This window comes from Acipenser ruthenus, chromosome 35, assembly GCF_902713425.1.
Source record: "Acipenser ruthenus chromosome 35, fAciRut3.2 maternal haplotype, whole genome shotgun sequence".
Taxonomy (NCBI): Eukaryota; Metazoa; Chordata; class Actinopteri; order Acipenseriformes; family Acipenseridae; genus Acipenser; species Acipenser ruthenus.
In genome coordinates this window covers 5,014,782-5,036,809 of record NC_081223.1, presented here as the reverse complement: position 1 = coordinate 5,036,809, position 22,028 = coordinate 5,014,782, and the positions used below count along the sequence as shown (strand labels likewise).

The window sequence follows — 22,028 nt, the reverse complement described above, 5'->3', positions numbered from 1 at the left end:
TAGAATAGAGTGATCAACAGTGTCAAAGGCAGCAGAGATATTCACTGAGCTGATCTTGCAGATTGGTAGCTAACTCATCCACTCTCTCGGCTATGGTATTTCTCGAGAGACTAACGCTTGCAAATGCTTGCCTTTTGTCTGGACACACTACCTCGCTAACTTTAAACATGCACCGCTTTATGAAATCACCCTCGGAGAAGGGCTTGTCTGATTTAGCTATTTCCTCTGCTACGATGAAACTTGCCTTTACAGCCACATCACTCTGTGATTTTGCCATGGTGAACATATTCTGTTGGAGCTCAAGACTTTTCTTTAACTCTGCCGCCTTCTGTAGCCTTTGCTCTCTATCCAAGTCTCCATATTTGTTTTTGTGTTTGGTCTCGTAGTGGCGTTGTAAGTTAAATTCTTTCAATACTGATACATTCTCTTTGCAAATTAGACAAACAGGTTTTTCCCTGTGCTGTCCTGGAACGTTCTGCCCTCTCTGTCCACTTTCCTTTTAGCCATTTTTGATAGCTGGCTAGCTTGCTTGCTATTGTTGAGTGAGTGATTGTGTTGTGACAGGTTTTAAGTCAAGTGTATGCGTGACACAGCGTACTGTAACGGAATGCTCAATGTAGTCCTGTGAACTGTGCATACATGCCGTGGTTCGTGCCAGAGCGTGCAGTGCATGTTCGGACTTGTAGTGAATAGAAAGCTGAAGTATTATGTCACTTCCTGTCCCACGGGTTCCAGAAGTGAAATTGTCCTATTGATTTCTCCATAGGTTTTTTTTTTAAAAACCTACGATTATTAATATATATATATATATATATATATATATATATATTTCTTAGCAGACGCCCTTATCCAGGGTGACTTACAATTGTTACAAGATATCACATTATTTTTACATACAATTACCCATTTATACAGTTGGGTATTTACTGGAGCAATTTAGGTAAAGTACCTTGCTCAAGGGTACAGCAGCAGTGTCCCATACCAGGGATTGAACCCACAACCCTCCGGTCAAGAGTCCAGAGCCCTAACCACTACGCCACACTGCCAGATATATATATATATATATACAGTGCCTTGCAAAAGTATTCAGACCCCTGACCAATTCTCTCATATTACTGAATTACAAATGGTACATTGAAATTTCGTTCTGTTTGATATTTTATTAAAACAATGAAACTCAAAATCAATTATTGTAAGGTGACATTGGTTTTATGTTGGGAAATAATATTAAGAAAAATACAAAAACTGAAATATCTTGCTTGCATAAGCAAGATCAACCCCCACACATTAATATTTGGTAGAGCCACCTTTCGCTGCAATAACAGCTTTAAGTCTTTTGGGGTAAGTATGTACTAGCTTTGCACAGAGTGATTTTGGCCCATTCTTCTTGGCAGATTTGCTCCAGGTTGTTCAGGTTGGTTGGACGACGCTTGTGGACAGCAATTTTCAAATAGTGCTACAGATTCTCAATGGGATTGAGATCAGGACTTTGACTGGACCACTGTAGGACAGTCACCATTTTGTTCTTGAGCCACTCCAATGTTGCTTTGACCTTGTGCTTGGGATCATTGTCCTGCTGAAAGGTGAATTTCCTCCCAAACTTCAGTTTTTTAGCAGACTGAAGCAGGTTCTCTTGCAGTATTTCCCTGTATTTTGCTCCATCCATTCTTCCTTCAATTTTAACAAGATACCCAGTCCCTGCTGATGAGAAGCATCCCCACAGCATGATGCTGCCACCACCATACTTCACTGTAGGGATGGTGTGTCTTGAGGCATGGGCAGTGTTAGGTTTGCGCCACACATAGCGCTTTGAGTTTTGGCCTAAAAGCTCTATCTTGGTCTCATCTGACCACAAAACCTTTTCCCACATCACAGCTGGGTCACTCTCATGCTTTCTGGCAAACTCCAGACGTGCTTTCAGATGGTACTTTTTGAGTAACAGATTTTTTATTGCCAACCTCCCATGCAGGCCAGTGTTATGCAGAGCTCTTGATATGGTTGACTGGTGCACCATTACTCCACTCCCAGACACTGAACTCTGTAGCTCCTTCAAAGTGATTGTTGGCCTCTCTGTGGCTTCTCTCACAAGTTTCCTTCTTGTTTGAACGCTGAGGTTTGAGGGACGGCCTTTTCTTGGCAGTACCTGTGTGGTGTGATTCAGCTTCCACTTCCTGATTATTGATCCAACTGTGCTCACTGGGATATCCAAACACTTGGATATTATTTTGTACCCTTTCCCTAATCTATGCATTTGTATTACTTTATCTCTAACTTCTGTAGAATGCTCTTTGGTCTTCATTTTCCTTCAGATTCACAGCCTGACCAATGATCCTTCAACAGTGGGGTTTTTATCCAGAAAATGTGACAGCAACTTTAATGGTTCACAGATGGAGGCCAAAGGTAAGGTAATTGTGTCCTCATTAGGGCAATTTCTTTCATCGGTGTAAAGTGGGAGCTTCCACAGCACAGGGGTTGAATACTTATGCAAGCAAGATATTTCAGTTTTTTATTTTTCTTAAAAATATTTCCCAACATAAAACTAATGTCACCTTACAATAATTGATTTTGAGTTTCAGTGTTTTAAAATAAAATTTCAAACAGAACGAAATTTCAATGTACCATTTGTAATTCAGTAATATGAGAGAATTGGTCAGGGGTCTGAATACTTTTGCAAGGCACTATATATATATATATATATATATATATATATATATATATATATATATATATATATATATATATATAATACAGTTATGTGTCACAATCATTCAGAAATTGTAGTGGAAACTGGATTAATTTCATGCCAAATACGTTGTCTTCGCTTAAAGAACTGCATTTCCCATCCTAAAACAAGATGAAGTTCCTGAGGAGTGACGGAGCTCCGTGAGGACGAGGCCAGTTTACACGCAGAGGGGGTGATTTGTGTTGAGCTGAGTTTGCGTGTGAGACTAAATTTATGAAGTGTTGGTGAATTAAAACTGTAATAAAAACGACCTAGCCCACTAGCATGGTTGATCCAAGGTAAACGTATTCCTAACTAACTAGTTATTTAACTATGATGCGAAAGCTGGCAAGCTAATACCCCACTCAAAATGTTGGAACACTCTGAGCACTGAGTTAGCGGTTTTCTGCATGGATAATGAAGTTTGTTTGTGGAATATAACGTACACAGAGTTGTACCTTTATCGATTTCTTCAGTAATTGCGATAATTTGCGAGATGTTTCAGCCTATTACATAGTATATGATGTATCTAAAAATGAAAGGTAAACGTTACACCGGTTCAAGGTTTCAATGATCAGTAATCGCTGATATTGCGAACCTCTATGGAGAAATACATGGGGAACATTCTCTTGTGGAACCTGCACTTCGGCTCTCTATAGCGGACTGGCCGCGGACCAAAATGAATGGACTGATAGAAATATTCTCGCGGGCCGGATTCAGATGCGTCCGGGCATTGAGTTTCAAATATGTGTAGTAGAGGGTAGAACAGGAGTGGTGTCAATTGTTTCCTTACATTTGAGGACCAGACACTGTTCATTAGTTTGTGCAGTTCAACATGTATAATTGTCTCTTTATTTCAGAAGTCTTATTTTCTTAATGTCAATTTTATGATACGTCAGTTACCAAATAAAATGTCTGTGTTTTAATAAAATGATTTACTGATTATTTCTAATTTCATATTTACTTGAGTATATGCATGCTAGGATTATCCATGGATAAAACTACAGTAGTTTGGCCAATCTCACTTTAGGTAGTACTGTTTGAGATCAAGAAACATACATTTTCTTCTCTAAGTAACAGCAGTTACACTTTGCCCATCTAAGCCACGGTGCCCCGCGTCACTTCAAACCTGCGGCAGAGGCTTTCAGCATGGTAATGTATTTCCCATACCATGCACCACTCCAAAATGAACTAAGGGACATTTCTGCAAATGAAACAAAACATGCATTTCCCACCTCAGACATGGAAATCTGCATTCATTTCACTTGTTCGATCGCACGCTTCAGTTCCACAAACATTAATGGCAAATTCGCTTGATTTTTTTAAACCTCAGGTCCCACCAAGATTTGTACTCGGATCACTGGATTCAGAGTGCTAACCTGTACACCATGGAACCGATGGTGAAGGGTGTGTCACTTCCCCTACTCCAAGGTATCAAATGTCTCTCCTGATGACCCTTCGAGCGCCCAGCCTTAACCATGTCTCATTGCACACAACCGTCAACATTTCCACTTTTGGTACCAAAAAACATCACATGTTGGAAGTTTGTCAGAATCTCAGAGCTGTAAAATGTCATACCTTATTAATTCTGTATGATGGTACAAACATTTGATGAGTGCAGGTTTGTTGTCAAAGCAGAGCACTGTTGGTGTTTCGTTATGTGTGTGTTTTAATTTGGAAGCCTCATGTTTGTGCTTGTGCTGTGTCTGTGTAAATGTGTGTGCATACGAATGAGCTGATAACAATGTCATGTTTTCTTGTTTGAAATGAGCTAGCCAAAAAGAGGTAGCTTTATTTTCCACCATGCTGCATTTACGAGTGTACTTATTTCCAAACATTTCTATGTTGTGGATAACTATTCAACACTAGTTGGTGTGGTCCTTGCTTTGTTTAACAACAGCTCTATTTCATAATCCCATGATTGGTACTCACTTTAACTTAAGAAAGGCCTTCAGTAGGCCTACGCAGTTCTGCTGTAATAACCTGTCTTATTACTGTGTTATTACATTATAAAAAGGAGGGCTGTTCTGGCTTTCTCTTTTGGTCAGTGTAAATATTTACAGTCTGTGTTGTGTGTCAAGCAGGATGGTGTCTGATGGTTTGATTTGATTTACTTAGTTTTATGTTAAGTTGAGGATCTGTTTCTATCACTCACTGCCAGGGGTGGAATCAAGGGGAAATTAATCCCAAGTGTGGAGATATTAGAGTCAGTGTTTCCCAGCATACATCACTGTGACATACACAGACCACACTGTAGTGATTAGATGACTGGGTGTGAGGAGCCTTGTGTTAACAATGGGAGAACTGGGCTGACTGGGGAGGGAACTGCTGCCTATTTCAATTGTCTTATTACTGTATAATTACTACAGTATGGACAGCAGTGGTACTCTGGCTCCCTCTTGTGGTCAGTATTAATATCGGCACTGTGTTCTCAGAGGTCACATTAATGAGTGCACTTTATTCACTTGAACACAGAGCAGCTCCTGTGTTAGCTGTCACTGAATCTCTTTATTCCATGATTTGCTGTATTGAGCTGGAGGCTCAGAGAGTGTTTCCTCTTTCCTATCAGATGTGTGTTTTGTGTTTAAACCTCAGAGCACTCTGGATATTTACTGTCACACCCCCTCCCCAAATCACAATGTCTTATTAAAATGTAGTCTTATTACTGTGTTATTACATTACGGGGCAGCAGTGGTGCTCTGGCTCCCTCGTGTGGTCAGTGTTAATAACTGCACTGTGTCTCTCTGCACATTATTCACGGAACACAGACCAGCTCCTGTTTCCAAATTACACTTTGTCAATAAAATGCTGCTTTTATCATCAAGATCATTGGGCTACTTTTCCTCTGAGAATACATCAGTTATAAAGAGCATAAGCCATATTTTAATCATTAAGGAATTGAAGAAAAAAAAAAACAAGGGTAAAATCCTAAATATAATGTGTTATTTGCTGTGATTGTACAATGCCCCAGTTAGTTCACATCTAGAATACTGTGTGCAGCTTTGGTCACCTCACTACAGAACAGATATTATTGCACTGGAGAAGGTGCAGAGGAATGCGCTATGAGGACAGGTTAAAACAATGAAATCTCTTCAGACTTGAAAAAAGAAGAGAACAAGGGGACTGGATTGAAGTCTATAAAATCCTACCTGGTCTGGACAAAGTGAACCCAAGACAATGCTTCAAATTGAACACAAAGAGCAGAACAATTGGGCATGAATGGAAGCTGAGGAAAAGCATATTTAGAACAGAAACTAGGAAGAACTTTTTTACACAGAGAGTTGTAAACATGTGAAATAGGCTACCAGATGAAGTAGAAGGATTCAAAACACTGTGAACATTTCAAACAAGACGAGATGCTGTGCTTTTAGATTGGAGCCCCCAGTAGAGGAGATTGCTGTGCGAACAAGGGACCAGCCTTGATGGGCCCAATGGCCTTTTCTCCTTCTCAACTTTTCTTATGTTCTCATGTTTACTGACATAATTATTGTATTTATGAACAGCATTCCTATCATGTGCAGTGTGCTCTTACACTAGATAACTGACCTTGGCCCTCATTAATGCCCTCCCCTTGACTTGGGCCCCTTGTATCTCACCCTCACATCTTGTGGTTTCCATTACATGAGAGTAGATGTTAAAACTTTATGCTGATTTGAACTTTGCTCTTGCCAAGATAAGCACCAACTAAGACATAGCTTTATAGTAAACTAATGTGATCCATCTGTGTCTCCATCCATTTGTGTTTCCTTCCATATTCTTCTGTCTGGTGTTGATGGCTGAAGTGTAATGCTGGCTCCAGGGATCAGCTTATATTGCCTCCCTGGTGCATCAGCACACACAACGCCTGCGGTGCTGGCTCCGGGGATCAACCACAGTGCGGTCTCCTCAGCGCATCAGCATGACAACCGTCTGGATTGAGCTAAGTAGGGTACAGCTCTGTGATCTTCACAACACCTCAAGAGGGCTCGACTGTGATTCTGGCGTCCCAGCATCACCTCCCTCCGTCCCCCACTCAACTCAGCCCAGCTTACTTACCCGTACTTCAGCGTTACTTTATTTCTATTGTACTTGAGATGCCCAACCACAATCTTTCTGTCTCAACCACAGCTAGTTGCTGCTCCTCTCTGCTGCTTCAGATAAGTTCTTCACTGTGTGGCGCAACTCTTAGCCACTGAATCTGACGTCTCTGAGAAACCGGGTTGTAGAGTGTGCCACAAATCCTCGACAAACCACTTCCACTGGGTAAACCCAGACTCTCCATCCTCATTGTTCCGCTTCAGCGGCTAGTTGAGAATACAGTTACTTCCTCTCATACGCCTCATCTACAGCATCCTCCCATTGCATTGTTAACTCTACCAGGTGAACAAGGCGTACTGCTCCAAACCAGAAAACAATATCTGGTTGAAGGTTAGTTGTGGCAATCTCAGGTAGAAAAATAAGCTGTTGACTAACATCTGCCAGTATTTTCCAGTCTCTAGCAGCTTCTAGTTGTCCTAGGCGAGGCTTGGTTTTAACACCTTTTCTTGGCGGTTGCTCTCCTGGGCGGAGGAATGTTGTCTTTTGTGTGTAATGTTTTGATGGAAACTTATTGGTCATGTTAAGCTTATCTTCCAATGCTAAGGCCAAACATCACAGCACCTGGTCATGGCGCTAAGTAAACCATCCTTGATTAAGACCCACCTTACATCCTGACAAAATGTGCCTTAATGTTGCAGGTGATGAACACAAAGGACATGAGGGATCCTCTCCTACCCAGAGGTTTAGGTTCTGTGGTGATGGGAGAACATCAAATATTGACCTGATGAGGAAACTGATCCTGCTCTGTTCCATTGTCCATAGGTCTTGCCAACTGATCTTGCGTTGTTCCACTCTCTCCCATCTCATCCATTCTCCCTGCATGGTCTGGGAAACGGCCTTTATGCACCTCATCCTCTCCTCCTGCTTTTGCACCTCACTGACTGCCAGCTTCCTCTGCTGAGCTGGAGCTACCTTGTTGCATGTAGGATGAGCTGAACTGAGACCCCCTCTTTCATGGTGAACTTGCCCCATGATTTCACCGATTCGAAGAGCAGCCTTTGCATCCTCCACAGCTTTCTTTGCCACCCACTTTCTTCCAGTTTTGAACACAGGTGCTGCCTCCCTTACACATTTGTCGCATGACTCTACTAAGGTAATTTCCAGTCTGACCTTGGTGCACTTAAACTCCTCGGTTAGAGCAGAGACTGGTAGCTGTAGTATTTCTTTACCATAAAGTCCCGCTCTGCTGAGGCAGCATGGAACTCCCAACCATTTCCTGATGCATGAACTGATTAAAGCTTCCAGCTTCTCTACTGTTGTCAAAGAAACCTCGTACACAGTCAGTGGCCACAGCAGCCTCGGCAGTAGACCAAACTGAAAGCACCAGAGTTTTAGTTTGCCTGGTAGAGCGCTGCTGTCTATGCTCTTCAACCCTTCCACTGCTTGTTGTCTAACTTCTCCCACACAAACTGTGTCCTTTAGATCCCTGTCATACCATCGCCCAAGACTTTTCACTGGCATCTCAGACACTGATGGTATTGCCTCACCATTAATGTAGAACATTTTGTCTAAAACTTTACCTTTAATTATAGAGATGCTCCTTGATTTAGTGGGCTTGAATTTCATTCATGCCCATTCAATGTTATTGGTTATCTCGTTCCAGAAGCGCACTCCTCCCACTACCCATTTTGATGCCCTAATGATTATTGCCAAGATAAAAGCCAGTGGAGAAATGGTGCATCCTGCCATTATTCCAAATTCTTGTAGTGCTGATTTCTGAAGTCGAAAAACTAAATTGCAAATCTCCAAAGTAGGCTTTCACTAAATTTGTTATTGTCATCGGTACACTGAAAAAATCAAATACTGCCCAAAGAGGTTAATGTGGCACTGAACCACATGCATTAGCCAAATCCAGGAATGCCACATGGAGCTCCTTTCTCTCAATTTTAGCTGATTGAATTTGTTGCCAGATGACATTGATGTGTTCTAAGCATCCTGAGAAACCTGGAATTCCCACATTTTGTGCTGAAATGTCAATGAAACAGTTCTTTAATAGGTAAGCTGACAATCTCTGAGCAATAATGCTGAAGAAAATCTTGCCTTCTACGTTTAATAGGGAAATAGTGCAAAACTGACTGATGCTTGTAGAATCTTTTTCTTTAGGTATAAAGACTCCACCTACTCGGCACCATGCTCTTGGTACAAACTGTTTTTCCAATGCCACTTTCATCAATTTCCAGAGGATTCGTAGAACTCCTGAAGCACTCTTGAAAACTCTGTACGGAACTCCATTAGGCCCTGGAGATGATGAAGCCCTTGCTTTTTTCTCAGCTTGCTATACTTCTTTCCACTTAGGTGCACAGTCCTCCATTTGGTATTCTTGTGGATTGATAGGTGGGATGTCTGAAGAAATTGACATAGGCTCCTGCCTTTTTGAATCTGTATGTGTTTCCACCAAATATCTCTCCAGCTCAAACTCAGATGCTTTTAAAGTGCTATTCTTCTCACTGGTGAATAACTTCTTTACAAATTGAATGGATCTTTATAAAAGTTAGTTCTCGCACGCTCCTTCTTTTTGTAGCGTTTCCGTAGGCGCTCAGTTCTGCGCAATGTTGCAAGCTTGTCTTTTATGACCCTTTGTAACAGATCTCCTAGAGAAAGGAGATCTCCATCTCCTTTCTCTAAGCATATTATCTCCTTCTGTCGTCTAGACTTTCCAAGAATAGTTTGTACTTTTTCCTTCATTTTTTCAACTCCAAACCTCTCACTTCCATATGCGTAGATGATGTCCCCAAATTTTTCCAGCTTCTTTTCAACTCTTCCACTTAATCTTTCCAACACAAAGCAGAGATCAGTGTTTACTGTGTCCCACGCAGTTTTCCACAAACTCTTGGCCATTTAACACCAGGCTTGTGCCCGTTGAGGTTCTTTTCTCTCTTATGCTGGTTTGTCTGACTGGGTTCACAAGGATCATTAGGTTCATCACTAACTGTATCCATGCAAGTCCTCCTCACATCTATGACAGGGGTGCTGCTATCCTGCAAACTGTGGTTTGCATCCTGTTGCTGGATTTCATTTGACTGGCTTGACTGACTTGGTAAGAAGTACTGTTCAATGCGAGGCCCTTGTCCCTTTTCCCTCAAGCACTTCATTCTCTCTTGATGAATCTTCAACCCCCTGACTGTTGTCGCCTTGCTCCAGCTGCAGACACAAACCTGGAGTTCCATGTCTTTGTTAACTGCAGATCTTGAACTATTCTTTTGTGAAGTACTCTCCATACTCATATCCGTTTCCGTTCCTAAGTCGTTAACAAATGTTGTCCAATGTTGAGTCATCTTCTGCCCCGATCTCGCAGACTCTAGAGGTATTTTTCTCTAATTTCTTAGAAGCCTTGGGCGGGTGTCTCCAGCATCCTGTAAACACAGAGCTGGATACTGCCTACAAGGGTAGCTAATCCTTGCCAGCCCCAATGGGGTCTCTTTCCTCCTGTCTCTCCAGGCTGTCACAAGGTCTTTCCCTTGTTGCCAGCTGCACTATTCACAGCAATCAATGGATGTATTCAGATCTTCATGATTTCCATTACATGAGAGTAGATGTTAAAACTTCATGCTGATTTGAACTCGGCTCTTGCCAAGATAAGCACCAACTAAGACGTAGCTTTACAGTAAAGTAATGTGATCCGTGTCTCCATACATTTGCGTTTCCTTCCATCTGATGATGTAGATATCCTTCTACCTGGTGTTGATGGCTGAAGTGTAATGCTGGCTCCAGGGATCAGCTTAGTAGCAGGGATAGAGTAGCTGCTATTGCCACTGATTGCAAACACTTAGATTGTTTTTTTTTTCATATACCACATTGACAGCGTTTATAGGATGTGTACAAGAACAGAGATTTACTTTCACATAGCAGAAAAAGATAAAGTACACAAGCAAATTCATACTATGTTTCTTCAGGCAGTTTGATTTGTAACAGTGATTAAACAAGAATATATTCGGGCTGGCTTTACAGTGGATTAAGGCACGCATATTGACCAAGGGGGGTGTCAAACAGTGATGTCACTATATAGTATTTTACATGGCCTATATATATATATATATATATATATATATATATTTTTTTTTTTAAGGTGAATAAATTTTAAAAGCTAGGAGCCAGATGCCCATAAGGATTTTGGCCAACTTGTCAATGTGTGAGCAGAAGTTCAGACAATATTGTGCAACCTATGAAATTGCAGTGTATAATTAAAGTTAACAAAATTATCAATAATCTCCAATTTGCAAAGAAAGAGTTTTATTACAACAGTGAAAGCCATTGTGTGCTTGTTTATGAACATTGTTAATTGCAAATTTCACACAGCTTACAATTTAATAAAATGTAACTACATGGTTTATGCAAACAGGTGAGTGTATGTTAGGATCCCAAGCCAAAATACGACCCCATCAGCTTGGGGTTAAATTAATTTTTTAGATTGCCGAAATTGTGTCATGTTCGGCTTCGGGTTGTCTTGCGAATGATTCCATCGAGGTGCAGAAGATTCACTTTACCCAAAGCGTTCTCATCACTTCATGTAAAAGTGAGACTGAATTATTCTCCAGGGAAATACATATAATTAAAAAAAAAAAACAACAACATTAAAACCCCTGTTTGCTGTAATAAATATTTTTGCAGACCTTTTTTCTATTGATAATTGTAGTTATCAAATGTATTTGACAGAAATGAATGTTTTAATAAATAGTTTTACTAAAAACATAATAGTACTCACTACAACCAGATCGCTGATATTTGTATCCAGTTTGTCGGTTCCAAAGCAGGAACTGGGTACCGATTTCAAAGGAACCACTTCGCATGTCTCTATTGCTATCCAAGCAAAGAAGATATGTCGGCAATATTCCATAATAGTAAGCATTTTATGTATGTATCTACATGGTGATTATACCAGTGACTGGGGTTTAATTATTTTTGTTTTATGAATTATTTTTCTGTAATTCTCGGAACTAGTGGAATTAAATGTAATTAATAATTTATGTTAATTAAACAACATTTAGAGTGAGAAACACTGAGCTAGACAGACAGAGACAGACAGACAAGGGTGTCCCCAATTACATGAGCCCCATGTTTGATACATTCCATTATAATGATTTCTTTTAAATCACAGCTATATTATATTTACTATGAGTCAAATATAAAGTATACATTCAGTTTATACCCAGAACTGGAGAAAAAAGACATGGAGGTTCGTGATTTCAGAAGAGATGTATTATTTCATTACTTGTATTTATTTTTATTGGCTTAGCTCTTTGCACTGTTGATACAGCAGCAGTAGCAGATCTGACAGGAAAATCCCTCCTGCTGCACCTTCCTCCATAGCCCTGTGCTGACTCATGGGTTCAAAATGTTGTTTATGTCAGAACTGACCTCCTCCAGTTTTGCTAGTTGTAATTCTACAGTTTCCACCAGCTTGCGAATCTCTTGTGCTCTTTCAGTTGGACTCCCATCATAAAGTTTTTTGGCATTTAAACCAATCTGCACGGCATCCACAACGACAAAGACTCCAGCAGCAACACCTCCGACTACTCTGCCTGCACCTTTGAGTACCGCAGGAGCAACATCATCAACCAGGCCTGCAGCAACACGGCCAGCAGAAGCACCAACAGCAGAAGCACCAGCAGCAGAAGCACCAGCAGCAGGAACACCACTCAGGTTTACACCATCAGCAACACCAGCAATAACATCAGCAACAGCATCAGGACTTACAGCAACATCAATAACAGCACCTGCAGCAGCAACAACAGCAGCATCAACCAGGCCTGCAGCAGCAGCAACAGCAGAAAGACGTGTTTTAACAATGCCTGTTAAAGCAGCGTCCTCTTTATTCCAATTACATTCTGGGAGTGCAATGTTGCACAATTCACCAAGTACTCTGAGATAAGTTTGAATTATTTTCACTATTTCATTTACTCTATTGTTATCTTTGCCATCACTTACACACTTTACTATTTGTGTGCCAACATTGGTGGCTCCACCAGCTACAGCAGTCACAGCCCCTGCAATGGACAGTCCAAGGGAGGCTCCAAAAGTAACAGGAGCCAGGCCTATCCCCACAATGGTCAGGACCCCCCCAACTACACCAGCAGAGCTCCCTGCAGTCTTAGCGATGGTACAGTCCCTGTCCACCTTGTCCAGCCCATCAGCAATCCCATTGAGTTCTCTGAGGAGTTCTTCAATTTCCTGCTTCTCCTTTTCATACATCTGTACAAAGCCCTTCAGTAACTCAATTCTTACGCAGGCCTCTTCAGGGTCCATACTGCAAAGACAGGTTCAGAATCATGTTACTTTACTGTAGTGCTGCTGAGACAAACATCCAGTTATTATTCAAACAATTGATGTATCTGTACACAGAAATCAAATGTTGGTATTTGCCAGAAATGACTCATTTTAAAAACTCAGTGGTGATAGGAGCTGCAGTTTCTATCCTGGCCACTAGAGGTCTCTGTTAGAGCTCTACATAGATAGTGTGTATCAGAGATGAATATGTATCTACAAGAGCTCAAGGAACAGCTGTGCTTTTACTGTATCTGTGATGATGATGTCATTGATGACTTCACTGGTGGTGATAGAAGCTGCAGTTACTATCCCGGCCACTAGAGGTCTCTGTGAGAGCACTAATAGATTTAATATATACCAGGGTCCATATTCACAAAACTGACTTTAGTCTAAGACCAAAAGATGGGCTTAAGTCACTTTTGCTGAGTTTGTTATGACCGAGTCTTAAATTAGGCGAAAGGATGGTTCCTCGGTGTGTGACACCAACTGTCAAACATGGAGGAGGAAGCGTGATGGTCTGGGGCTCTTTTGCTGGATCCAGAGTCGGCGACTTGCACGAGTAGTGGCACCCTGAACCAAAACTGCTACCACAGCATTTTGCAGCACCATGCAATACCCTCTGGTATACGCCTAGTTGGTCAGGGGTTCATCCTACAGCAAGATAATGACCCAAAACATACCTCCAGGCTATGTCAGAACTACCTTAGAAGAAAAGAACAAGACGGTAGGCTTCAAATCATGGAATGGCCAGCACAGTCTCCAGACTTAAACCCCATCAAGCTGGTTCGGGATGAACTGGACAGAAGGGTGAAAGCAAAGCAACCTACAAGTGCAACACATTTGTGGGAACTTCTGCAACAGTGTTGGGAAGATCTTTCTGAACAATATTTGATTTCCATTGTAGAAAGAATGCCACAAGTGTGCTCGGCTGTTATATCTGCAAAAGGTGGCTAATTTAAGTAAAAAATTTAGGTTAAATTTTGTTAAACAAAACGATTCCATGATTTCTTTTTTATCTCCAATTGTTTATTTGTTCTATGCTTTAATTTCAGAGTACATTGAGACAGCTAAGCTGTTTCCCCATCCTTAAACAAAACACAGGTTTAATACCACACTTACTTTTTATTCACTTTGGCTACTCGGAGACAGAGCACCTCTTCTGCCTTCTTCTCCTCAGCAGCTTCTAGCAAATTGACTGCCCCCTTTAATACCCTGCACCTGGTTTTAATTTAACAATAGCTACCAGGTGCAGGGGATAATCAATAATAAAACAATTAACAAACTAAATTAAACAATAAAGCAAAACAATTAAACTAAACAAATGTGCATTCGCACATGTTTTTTTCCCATGCAGGGAGGATTAACCCCCTCCCTGCTGTGTTACACTTCCCCCCCTTTGAAGTCCGGTGCCCAGAGGAAGGGACCGCGATCCGGCGAGGAGGGACCCAAACGGCTTGCCAGGGGCGACCGACACATAGGCCAGTAACCTGGACGGTGCAACAACAGGCAGAGGTGTGAGCCACGGGACCGGTGCAGCGACACCTGAGCCTCCAGGGGGAACACAGCGGGAGGAAGGGGGAACACCAGTGACGTCACACGACCGTGTCGTGACGTCTGAGGTTTCAGGGGGAGCGGAGCAAGGGACCAGGTGAGCAACTGTGTCAACGAGCACGAGGCAAGGGACCGTACCCATCAGCGCCGGACTGCTTTGCAGGGGTGGAGGTCGGGGCAGTGGTGGAGCTGGGCACTTTAGCTCCTCTTCCTCAGACAGCTGCAGCTCCTGCAGCAGCGGCTCCTCCCCTCTGGGCTCCATAAGCGGCGGCTCCTCCCCTCTGGGCTCTGGAAGTGGCGGCTCCTCCCCGCTGGGCTCTGGCAGTGGCAGCTCTTCCCCTCTGGGCTCTGGAGCTGGAGTCAGCAGGGCACCTCTTGCTTGCTCCCACTTTTGGAGCAGCAGGTCTAGCTCTGTCGGCTCCGGATCCGGTATCCCCCACTCCTGTCTCCACTTCTTTGTCTGCTCTTTCTGAGCAGCGGTGTTACGATTGATCATTGCGATCAATTCTTTAAAATCCATTTTCTGGGTCGTAGGGGCGCCCACACTTTCTGACACCATATGTAAACGGGCCGTCACTTATTGTCGTCCGTTGCCCCTTTAAAAACAGACCCGGCACACAGAAATGGATTTTTACAGCACGGTTGCCCTAATTTTTAATAAACACAAAACAAAACAACACAAAATAAACACCTAGCTCTTTTGGAGCGCTAACTAAAACTTCCAGGAACACCCTGTCTAACACGGGACAGCTAAGCTGTTTCCCCGTCCTTACACAAAACACAGGTTTAATACCACACTTACTTTTTATTCACTTTGGCTACTCGGAGACAGAGCACCTCTTCTGTCTCCTTCTCCTCAGCAGCTTCTAGCAAAATGACTGCCCTCCTTTAATACCCTGCACCTGGTTTTAATTTAACAGTAGCTACCAGGTGCAGGGGATAATTAATAATAAAACAATTAACAAACTAAATTAAACAATAAAGCAAAACAATTAAACTAAACAAATGTGCATTCACACATGTTTTTTTTTTCCATGCAGGGAGGATTAACCCCCTCCCTGCTGTGTTACAATATATATATATATATATATATATATATATATATATATATATATATATATATATATATATATATATATATATATATATATACTGTATATAATGACCTTCTTGGATTTTAATGAGTGGATGCAAGCACTTTTATAAAGTTAATGGTATGATCTACATTGCAATAACATATTCAATACTGTAATAATAATAATAATAATAATAATAATCACATGCAACAAAGCTGGAATTGCATTGCTTCTGTTTTAAGTCCAAATTGATGACTTATGACCAGTCTTAAACATCAGTTCTCTTTGTGAATACGTCCCCAGTATTAATTAAATTCACCACTTCAGTTTCCAGAAAGAAAATAATAATCAAATAATTATTTTGTATTTCCAAGAAGACAAAACAATTACTTATGACTACACACCAGTCTTAATACTGTTTCAATTCACTTAAAACACAAAGTGAATCTTTTACATTGCTAAATCCACATATATCAATAAAAGTTCAGTATGGTTATGCTTTTGCAGACTTCACATCAAGTGTTGAGAATCCAGGAACGTCTGAGGTGATGTCACTGAGTTGGCATGGTAAAAGGCGAATCAAGGTGATTTACTGCAGCTCCTCTAATAATGCTCTTCTCCCTCACATTGAAAACCCGGGTGGCTGTCCTGAATGTTTGAAAGTGGAGCACAACACTTGCCAGGCGAAGGCTGATCACTTCAGTCCACCTCCACTCTTGACAGGCACAGAATCACACTCTCTCTCATAGAAATATTTGCTAGCTGTATTTGACTCACAGTGTATACTGCTAGTTCAGGCCAAAAGCATTTCTTTTATCCAGAATATAAGCTTTATTTCTGCTAACAAAACTCAGTTCCGATTCTGGATTTAAATTCAAATACAGTGCATTAACAACTATTTATTTCAAAAGCTGCAGTTTCAGTTCAAAATTAATGAGATTTAGTGTGCTACAAAAATAAATATTATTGCGTTCAAATGCGTTTTTTCTTTACTTTCACTTTTTATCACAAAGCTTCTTTCTGACAATAACTCACTGTGCTGGTAAAACTTAGGCTATCTTCAGGTTTTTAGTTTTGTCCAGGAACTCTGTCTTCTGTAGAAAAACAACTGTAGTCCCTTTAGTTCAAGTCTGCCTCTCCATTAACCTAGCATCACTTGGTCCTGGTTAAAGCCTCGGACACACATGAGCGTAACGGCACCACTAGCAGGGAGTGGCAAAATGCCGCACATATCGCTCACTTTTATCTGTCTTCTTTTCATACATTTAGTCTGTAAAACAAAATCATTTGTGACACGTTTAATATCTAGGTACGTGTATATAGTAAAATAAAAGTGTTCTATTCCTAAACAGCAGTGTTGATACGTCATTAGGCAGAACACTGGTGTTTAGGCATTTGGAATTCTACAGAATTTTTAAACGTTATGGGTTTAATCTGTGCCATATTTGTTAGTTTATTTGTTGCACGAGGCAGGAATACAAAGGAATAAGTACCCTGTCAGCTGCCATATATTAGTTTTAAAGAAAAGAATGTTTCAACACTGTCTTTGTAGTTTATATTTATCTATTAACCCCACTATTATATCGTAATTTGGTAACGAAAGAAATGGACATACCTGTGTTTTATCTTCTTTACGTGCTGCGAGCCAACAGCTGATTCGGCTACGGGATCATAAAGTAAATGTGCACGTTTTTTTAGAATCTTTTTTGTTCATTTTTATATTTGAGTTGTAGTATACACAGTCACATTGTAGGATTTATTTGATTTATTTGATTTATATTTTCACGATGGATTGTTTTGTTATTGAGAATTTAATATTTGTTTGTTTATTTTCTCACATTGCTGTTGTAGCTGTGATGCTGAAGGTGCAGTGACGTTGTCAACCTGCGACTAATAATTTCAATGTGTTGTAGTTTAGCGTAGGGCCATTAACCTCTTTAAGTGGTGGTTTATTGGGTTAAGGACCACATACTATAAAAGGCAAGCGTATCCAGAGATCTGGAGCGTAGCTCAGTTTTGCTTGGGATAGATGAAGCAGGGACGTTTGGTAGACGCAGAGTTGGACGTGTTACCGTGATCGGAGATATTTTGTTGCGAAGCTGACGGTGTTTGCTGGAGTTGGTTTCGCTTTCAGCCGCTATTGTTCTTTCTCTTCAATTGGTTTCGGGTATAGTGGCAAGAAGTTTTTCTTGTTTTATTAGTAGGCTGTGCTATAAACGCATTGTGGTATTATCGGAGCCTGCCTGAAACTTGTGAAACAGTGACTGGTGGGGAAGAAAGAGAAAAGGAAATATTGTACCGTAGCGATATAGCTGCTGTTTGCTTTATTTTATTATTGCTGCTGGATTGTGGTTGGAGTCCTCTGGCGTTCTGTGGGTGTGGAATATGTTATTTTAAAGTGAACCACTGAATGTTTTAGTTTGGTACTGTACTATAGCAATATAGCTATTTGTTGATTATTGCTGCTGGATTGTGGTTGGAGTTCTTTGGTGTTTCTGTAGGCGTGTCATAAGTTATTCTAGAGCAAATAACCCAGTATTTTACTCTGTTTTAATTATTGTATATTAGTTACCGTGAAGAAGGCAAGGTTTTTATGTTTTGGGGTTTTGCTGCTGTCTCTCTTTTTGTTTTTATATTTATTTAGAATTCCCGACCTACCTGCTTGGTGATTGGGGTGCTGCTACTGACCATCGTGTGCTTCTCCTCCGCTCTTCCTTCCCTCCTTTTGAAGAGGTTGTTGGTGCTGGCAACATTGTGGGGGGGAATCTTTTTTTTTCTTTCCTTTTCTGTTTTTTTTTATACTTTACACCCTAGCTAATTAGTGGGTGCCTATTGTGTTGATACTTTCACACCCTAGCCATCCAGTGGGTGTTTGCTTTTTCTTGTTTAATTGAATTTTTTATGTAATATTTATTTAAATATTTAATAAATATTGTTTTAACTGAGTTAAGTCTTGTCTGTCTCTCTGTGATGTTGCTACTGGTCCATATCCTATCACTAACGAACTTGTGTTTTATTGTGGGTTATTGATTTTGTTAATTATAGGTTTAAACTTATTTTTAGTTAGTCCTGGCGCTTACCACCAAGTGGCGTAGTCGGCGACTATATATTTTGGGGGTTCTGAGTGTCCTAAGTAAGTAGCGTGACATATTTGCTATAGTTTATAGTTTAATGTTGTTTTTTCCCCCTATTTTCGGTTCTATTATTTCACGTACACAACATTTTACCCAAATGCAGGAAGGCCACACACCTGCTTTTACTGATTGCTTCCTAACACTCTTATCTACTGTACTTTCTGTGTTTCAACAATATTTCTGTTTTCTTGGATTCTTTCAAGTCGTTTTTTCTTTATAATGTGCAGTACTTGCATTTGACTTGGTATTTGTATATTCTGAAATACAAGTATTTTCATTTGTATTTAAAATCATGGAAAAGCTTCAAACAATTTCAATTTCAAATGCATTTAAATACTTTTCTATAATATTGTGCATAAAAATGAGAAAAACAATCCAAACTAAAGGACTCCACTTTACACAACTTCATGTTTATTATTAAACATTACAATCAAAATAAGTAAAAATAATACTGTGTAATGCACACACACACATTATATTTACTTATGTCACTTTTCCACAAACCTGGTCGTGTGAAGCCACTGTGTTCAAACTGAGATCTCAATTATTACATTCATCCCCCAATTGAACTAATGATTAGTTACTTCATTAGTTACTTGTACTACCTTACCTGAGTTAACATTAGGTAGTTCAAGATTAGTGTTAATTGGGGCTTGTGTAATTAGCTATATAAAAGCTAAAAATCATTTAAAAGCTCTGATTAGACAATTAGTTCAATTGAGGCTTCAATGAAGTAATCAAAAACAAGCAGACAGTGGGATCCCAGGACCAAGATTGAGAAACACTGTTTTATGTAACATGCTTCTGATATTGGTACATACCTGGAAATTATTATTAAGTATGTGACTACTGTGTTTATGTTGCCATTATATAAAACTACTCATTCTATGTCACCTTGGTAAAGGCCTGTGCCAAATTCATGATAATAAATTGCTCAATTAACAAATGTTGTATGCCAAAGTATTTGAAATGCATTTAGCATTTGTGACATATTTGTATTTGTAGCAGTGTGGAGTAGTGGTTAGGGCTCTCGACCTTTGACTGGAGGTTTGTGGGTTCAATCCCAGGTGGGGGGACGCTGCTGCTGTACCCTTGAGCAAAGTAATTTACCTAGATTGCTTCAGTAAAAATCCTACCGTATAAATGGGTAATTGTATGTAAAAATATTGTGATATCTTGTAACAATTGTAAGTCACTCTGGATAAGTACCAAAACAACGAAAACAATTACATCCCAACCATCAGGACCAACATATCCAAACACAAAGGCAACAAGAACAGCTTCTATCAGAGGCAAAGAGACTTCAGGAGTGTGAAAGCTACCTTAAAAACCCAGAGTCAAAGAGACTTTGGGAGCGCGAAAAATACCATAAAAACTTAGAGGCAAAGAGACTTCAACAGCGTGAACGTTACCAACAAAACGCAGCGGCAAAGCGACTTCTGGATCGTGAAACCTACAAACACCACGCAGAACCAAAAAGAAACAGTGAAAAGACAAAGCATGCTGCAAATCCTGCTTTACAAACAACTGCAAAGAAAAGACAATACCATCAGAACCCAAATAAAAAAAAACACTGTGTACAAACCATATTATTCTGACAAATATATCCTTGTAAGAGCTCAAAGAAGACGCAACTACAACATTTGCTACAAAGTGAAACAATTAGTAAACACATACAAAAAGAAAAACATTTTAAGACACCAACACCAAAAACAATATCACAAGACTTGTTTTAAGTGAAAAACTTAAAAGGAGGGAGTCATGCTTCAAACCTCATGACAGCAACATATCTTGTTGACCTTTCCATCAAGGTCTCTGAAAATGCAGAACAACCTACAATGTCTGTTTACTGCACTACATAGCAGCACATGTGTCTTTCTTAAACAAATTCTCACACAGGACAATGTCTCCCAACAAGCAGAGATGATATCTGGCCCAAGTCAACACACACCTCACACTGAGGCCTACTTTTGGGAAGCCACATATAATAGCACTGTTCTATCATCCATTCCCAATGATGAGAAAGACCCATGTCATATAGAAATGTTAAATGGGCAACCATTCCTGGTAGCAAATGTAATCAATGCAACACTTCTCCAATCATGAAACATCAATTTATTCAATCAGCAAGAACAATACTTGCAGTCCAACTTATGCTTTGGGAAATCAAACCAGATGGGACTGTTACAAAGTTACACAATGCTAAGTTTACCTAAAACTTAAACTCTGGTGCTTTCAGTTTGGTCTACTGCCGAGGTTGCTGTGGCCACTGACTGTGTACGAGGTTTCTTTGACAACAGTAGAGAAGCTGGAAGCTTTAATCAGTTCATACATCAGGAAATGGTTGGGAGTTCCACGCTGCCTCAGCAGAGTGGGACTTTATGGTAAAGGAATACTGCAGCTACCAGTCTCTGCTCTAACCGAGGAGTTTAAGTGCGCCAAGGTCAGACTGGAAATGACATTAGTAGAGTCACGCGATAAATGCGTAAGGGAGGCAGCACCTGTGTTGAAAACTGGAAGAAAGTGGGCGGCAAAGAAAGCTGTGGAAGATGCAAAGGCTGCCCTTCGAATTGGTGATATCATGGGGCAAGTTCAGCATGGAAGAGGGGGTCTTGGTTTCAGTTCAACTCCTCCTACATGGCACAAGGCGGCCCCAGCTCAAAGAAGGAAGCTGGTAGTCAACGAGGTGCAAAAGCAGGAGGAGAGGATGAGGTGTATAAAGGCCATTTCCCAGGCCAAACAGGGAGAATGGATGAGATGGGAGAATGTGGAACAACGCAAGATTGGCTGGCAAGACCTATGGTCAATGGAACAGAGCAGGATCAGTTTCCTCATCAGGTCAACATATGATGTTCTCCCATCACCACAGAACCTAAAACTATGGGTAGGAGAGGATCCCTCATGTCCTTTGTGTTCATCACCTGCAACATTAAGGCACATTTTGACAGGATGTAAGGTGGCTCTTAGCCAAGGACGGTTTACTTGGCGCCATGACCAGGTGCTGCGATGTTTGGCCTTAGCATTGGAAGACAAGCGTAACATGACCAATAAGTTGCCACCTGTTCCATCAAAACATTACACACAAAAGACAACATTCCTCCGCCCAGGAGAGCAACCACCAAGAAAAGGTGTTAAAACCAATCCTCGCCCAGGACAACTGGAAGCTGCTAGAGACTGGAATATGCTGGCAGATGTTGGTCAACG

At 40.7% G+C, this 22,028-nt stretch overlaps 1 protein-coding gene across 1 annotated transcript; it reads right to left on the bottom strand.

The window, feature by feature from the left end:
• Window positions 1–11,030: 11,030 nt before the first annotated feature.
• LOC131705311 (apolipoprotein L5-like) lies at window positions 11,031–13,451 on the bottom strand. The gene has a single exon (XM_059007735.1). The coding sequence runs from the start codon at window positions 13,040–13,042 to the stop codon at window positions 12,119–12,121; it is 924 nt and encodes a 307-aa protein (XP_058863718.1). The 5' UTR covers window positions 13,043–13,451; the 3' UTR covers window positions 11,031–12,118.
• Window positions 13,452–22,028: the final 8,577 nt, after the last annotated feature.

Bases quoted from the DNA above. Each gene is read 5' to 3' on its own strand.
- LOC131705311 (XM_059007735.1), bottom strand. From the start codon at position 13,042: ATGGACCCTGAAGAGGCCTGCGTAAGAATTGAGTTACTGAAGGGCTTT.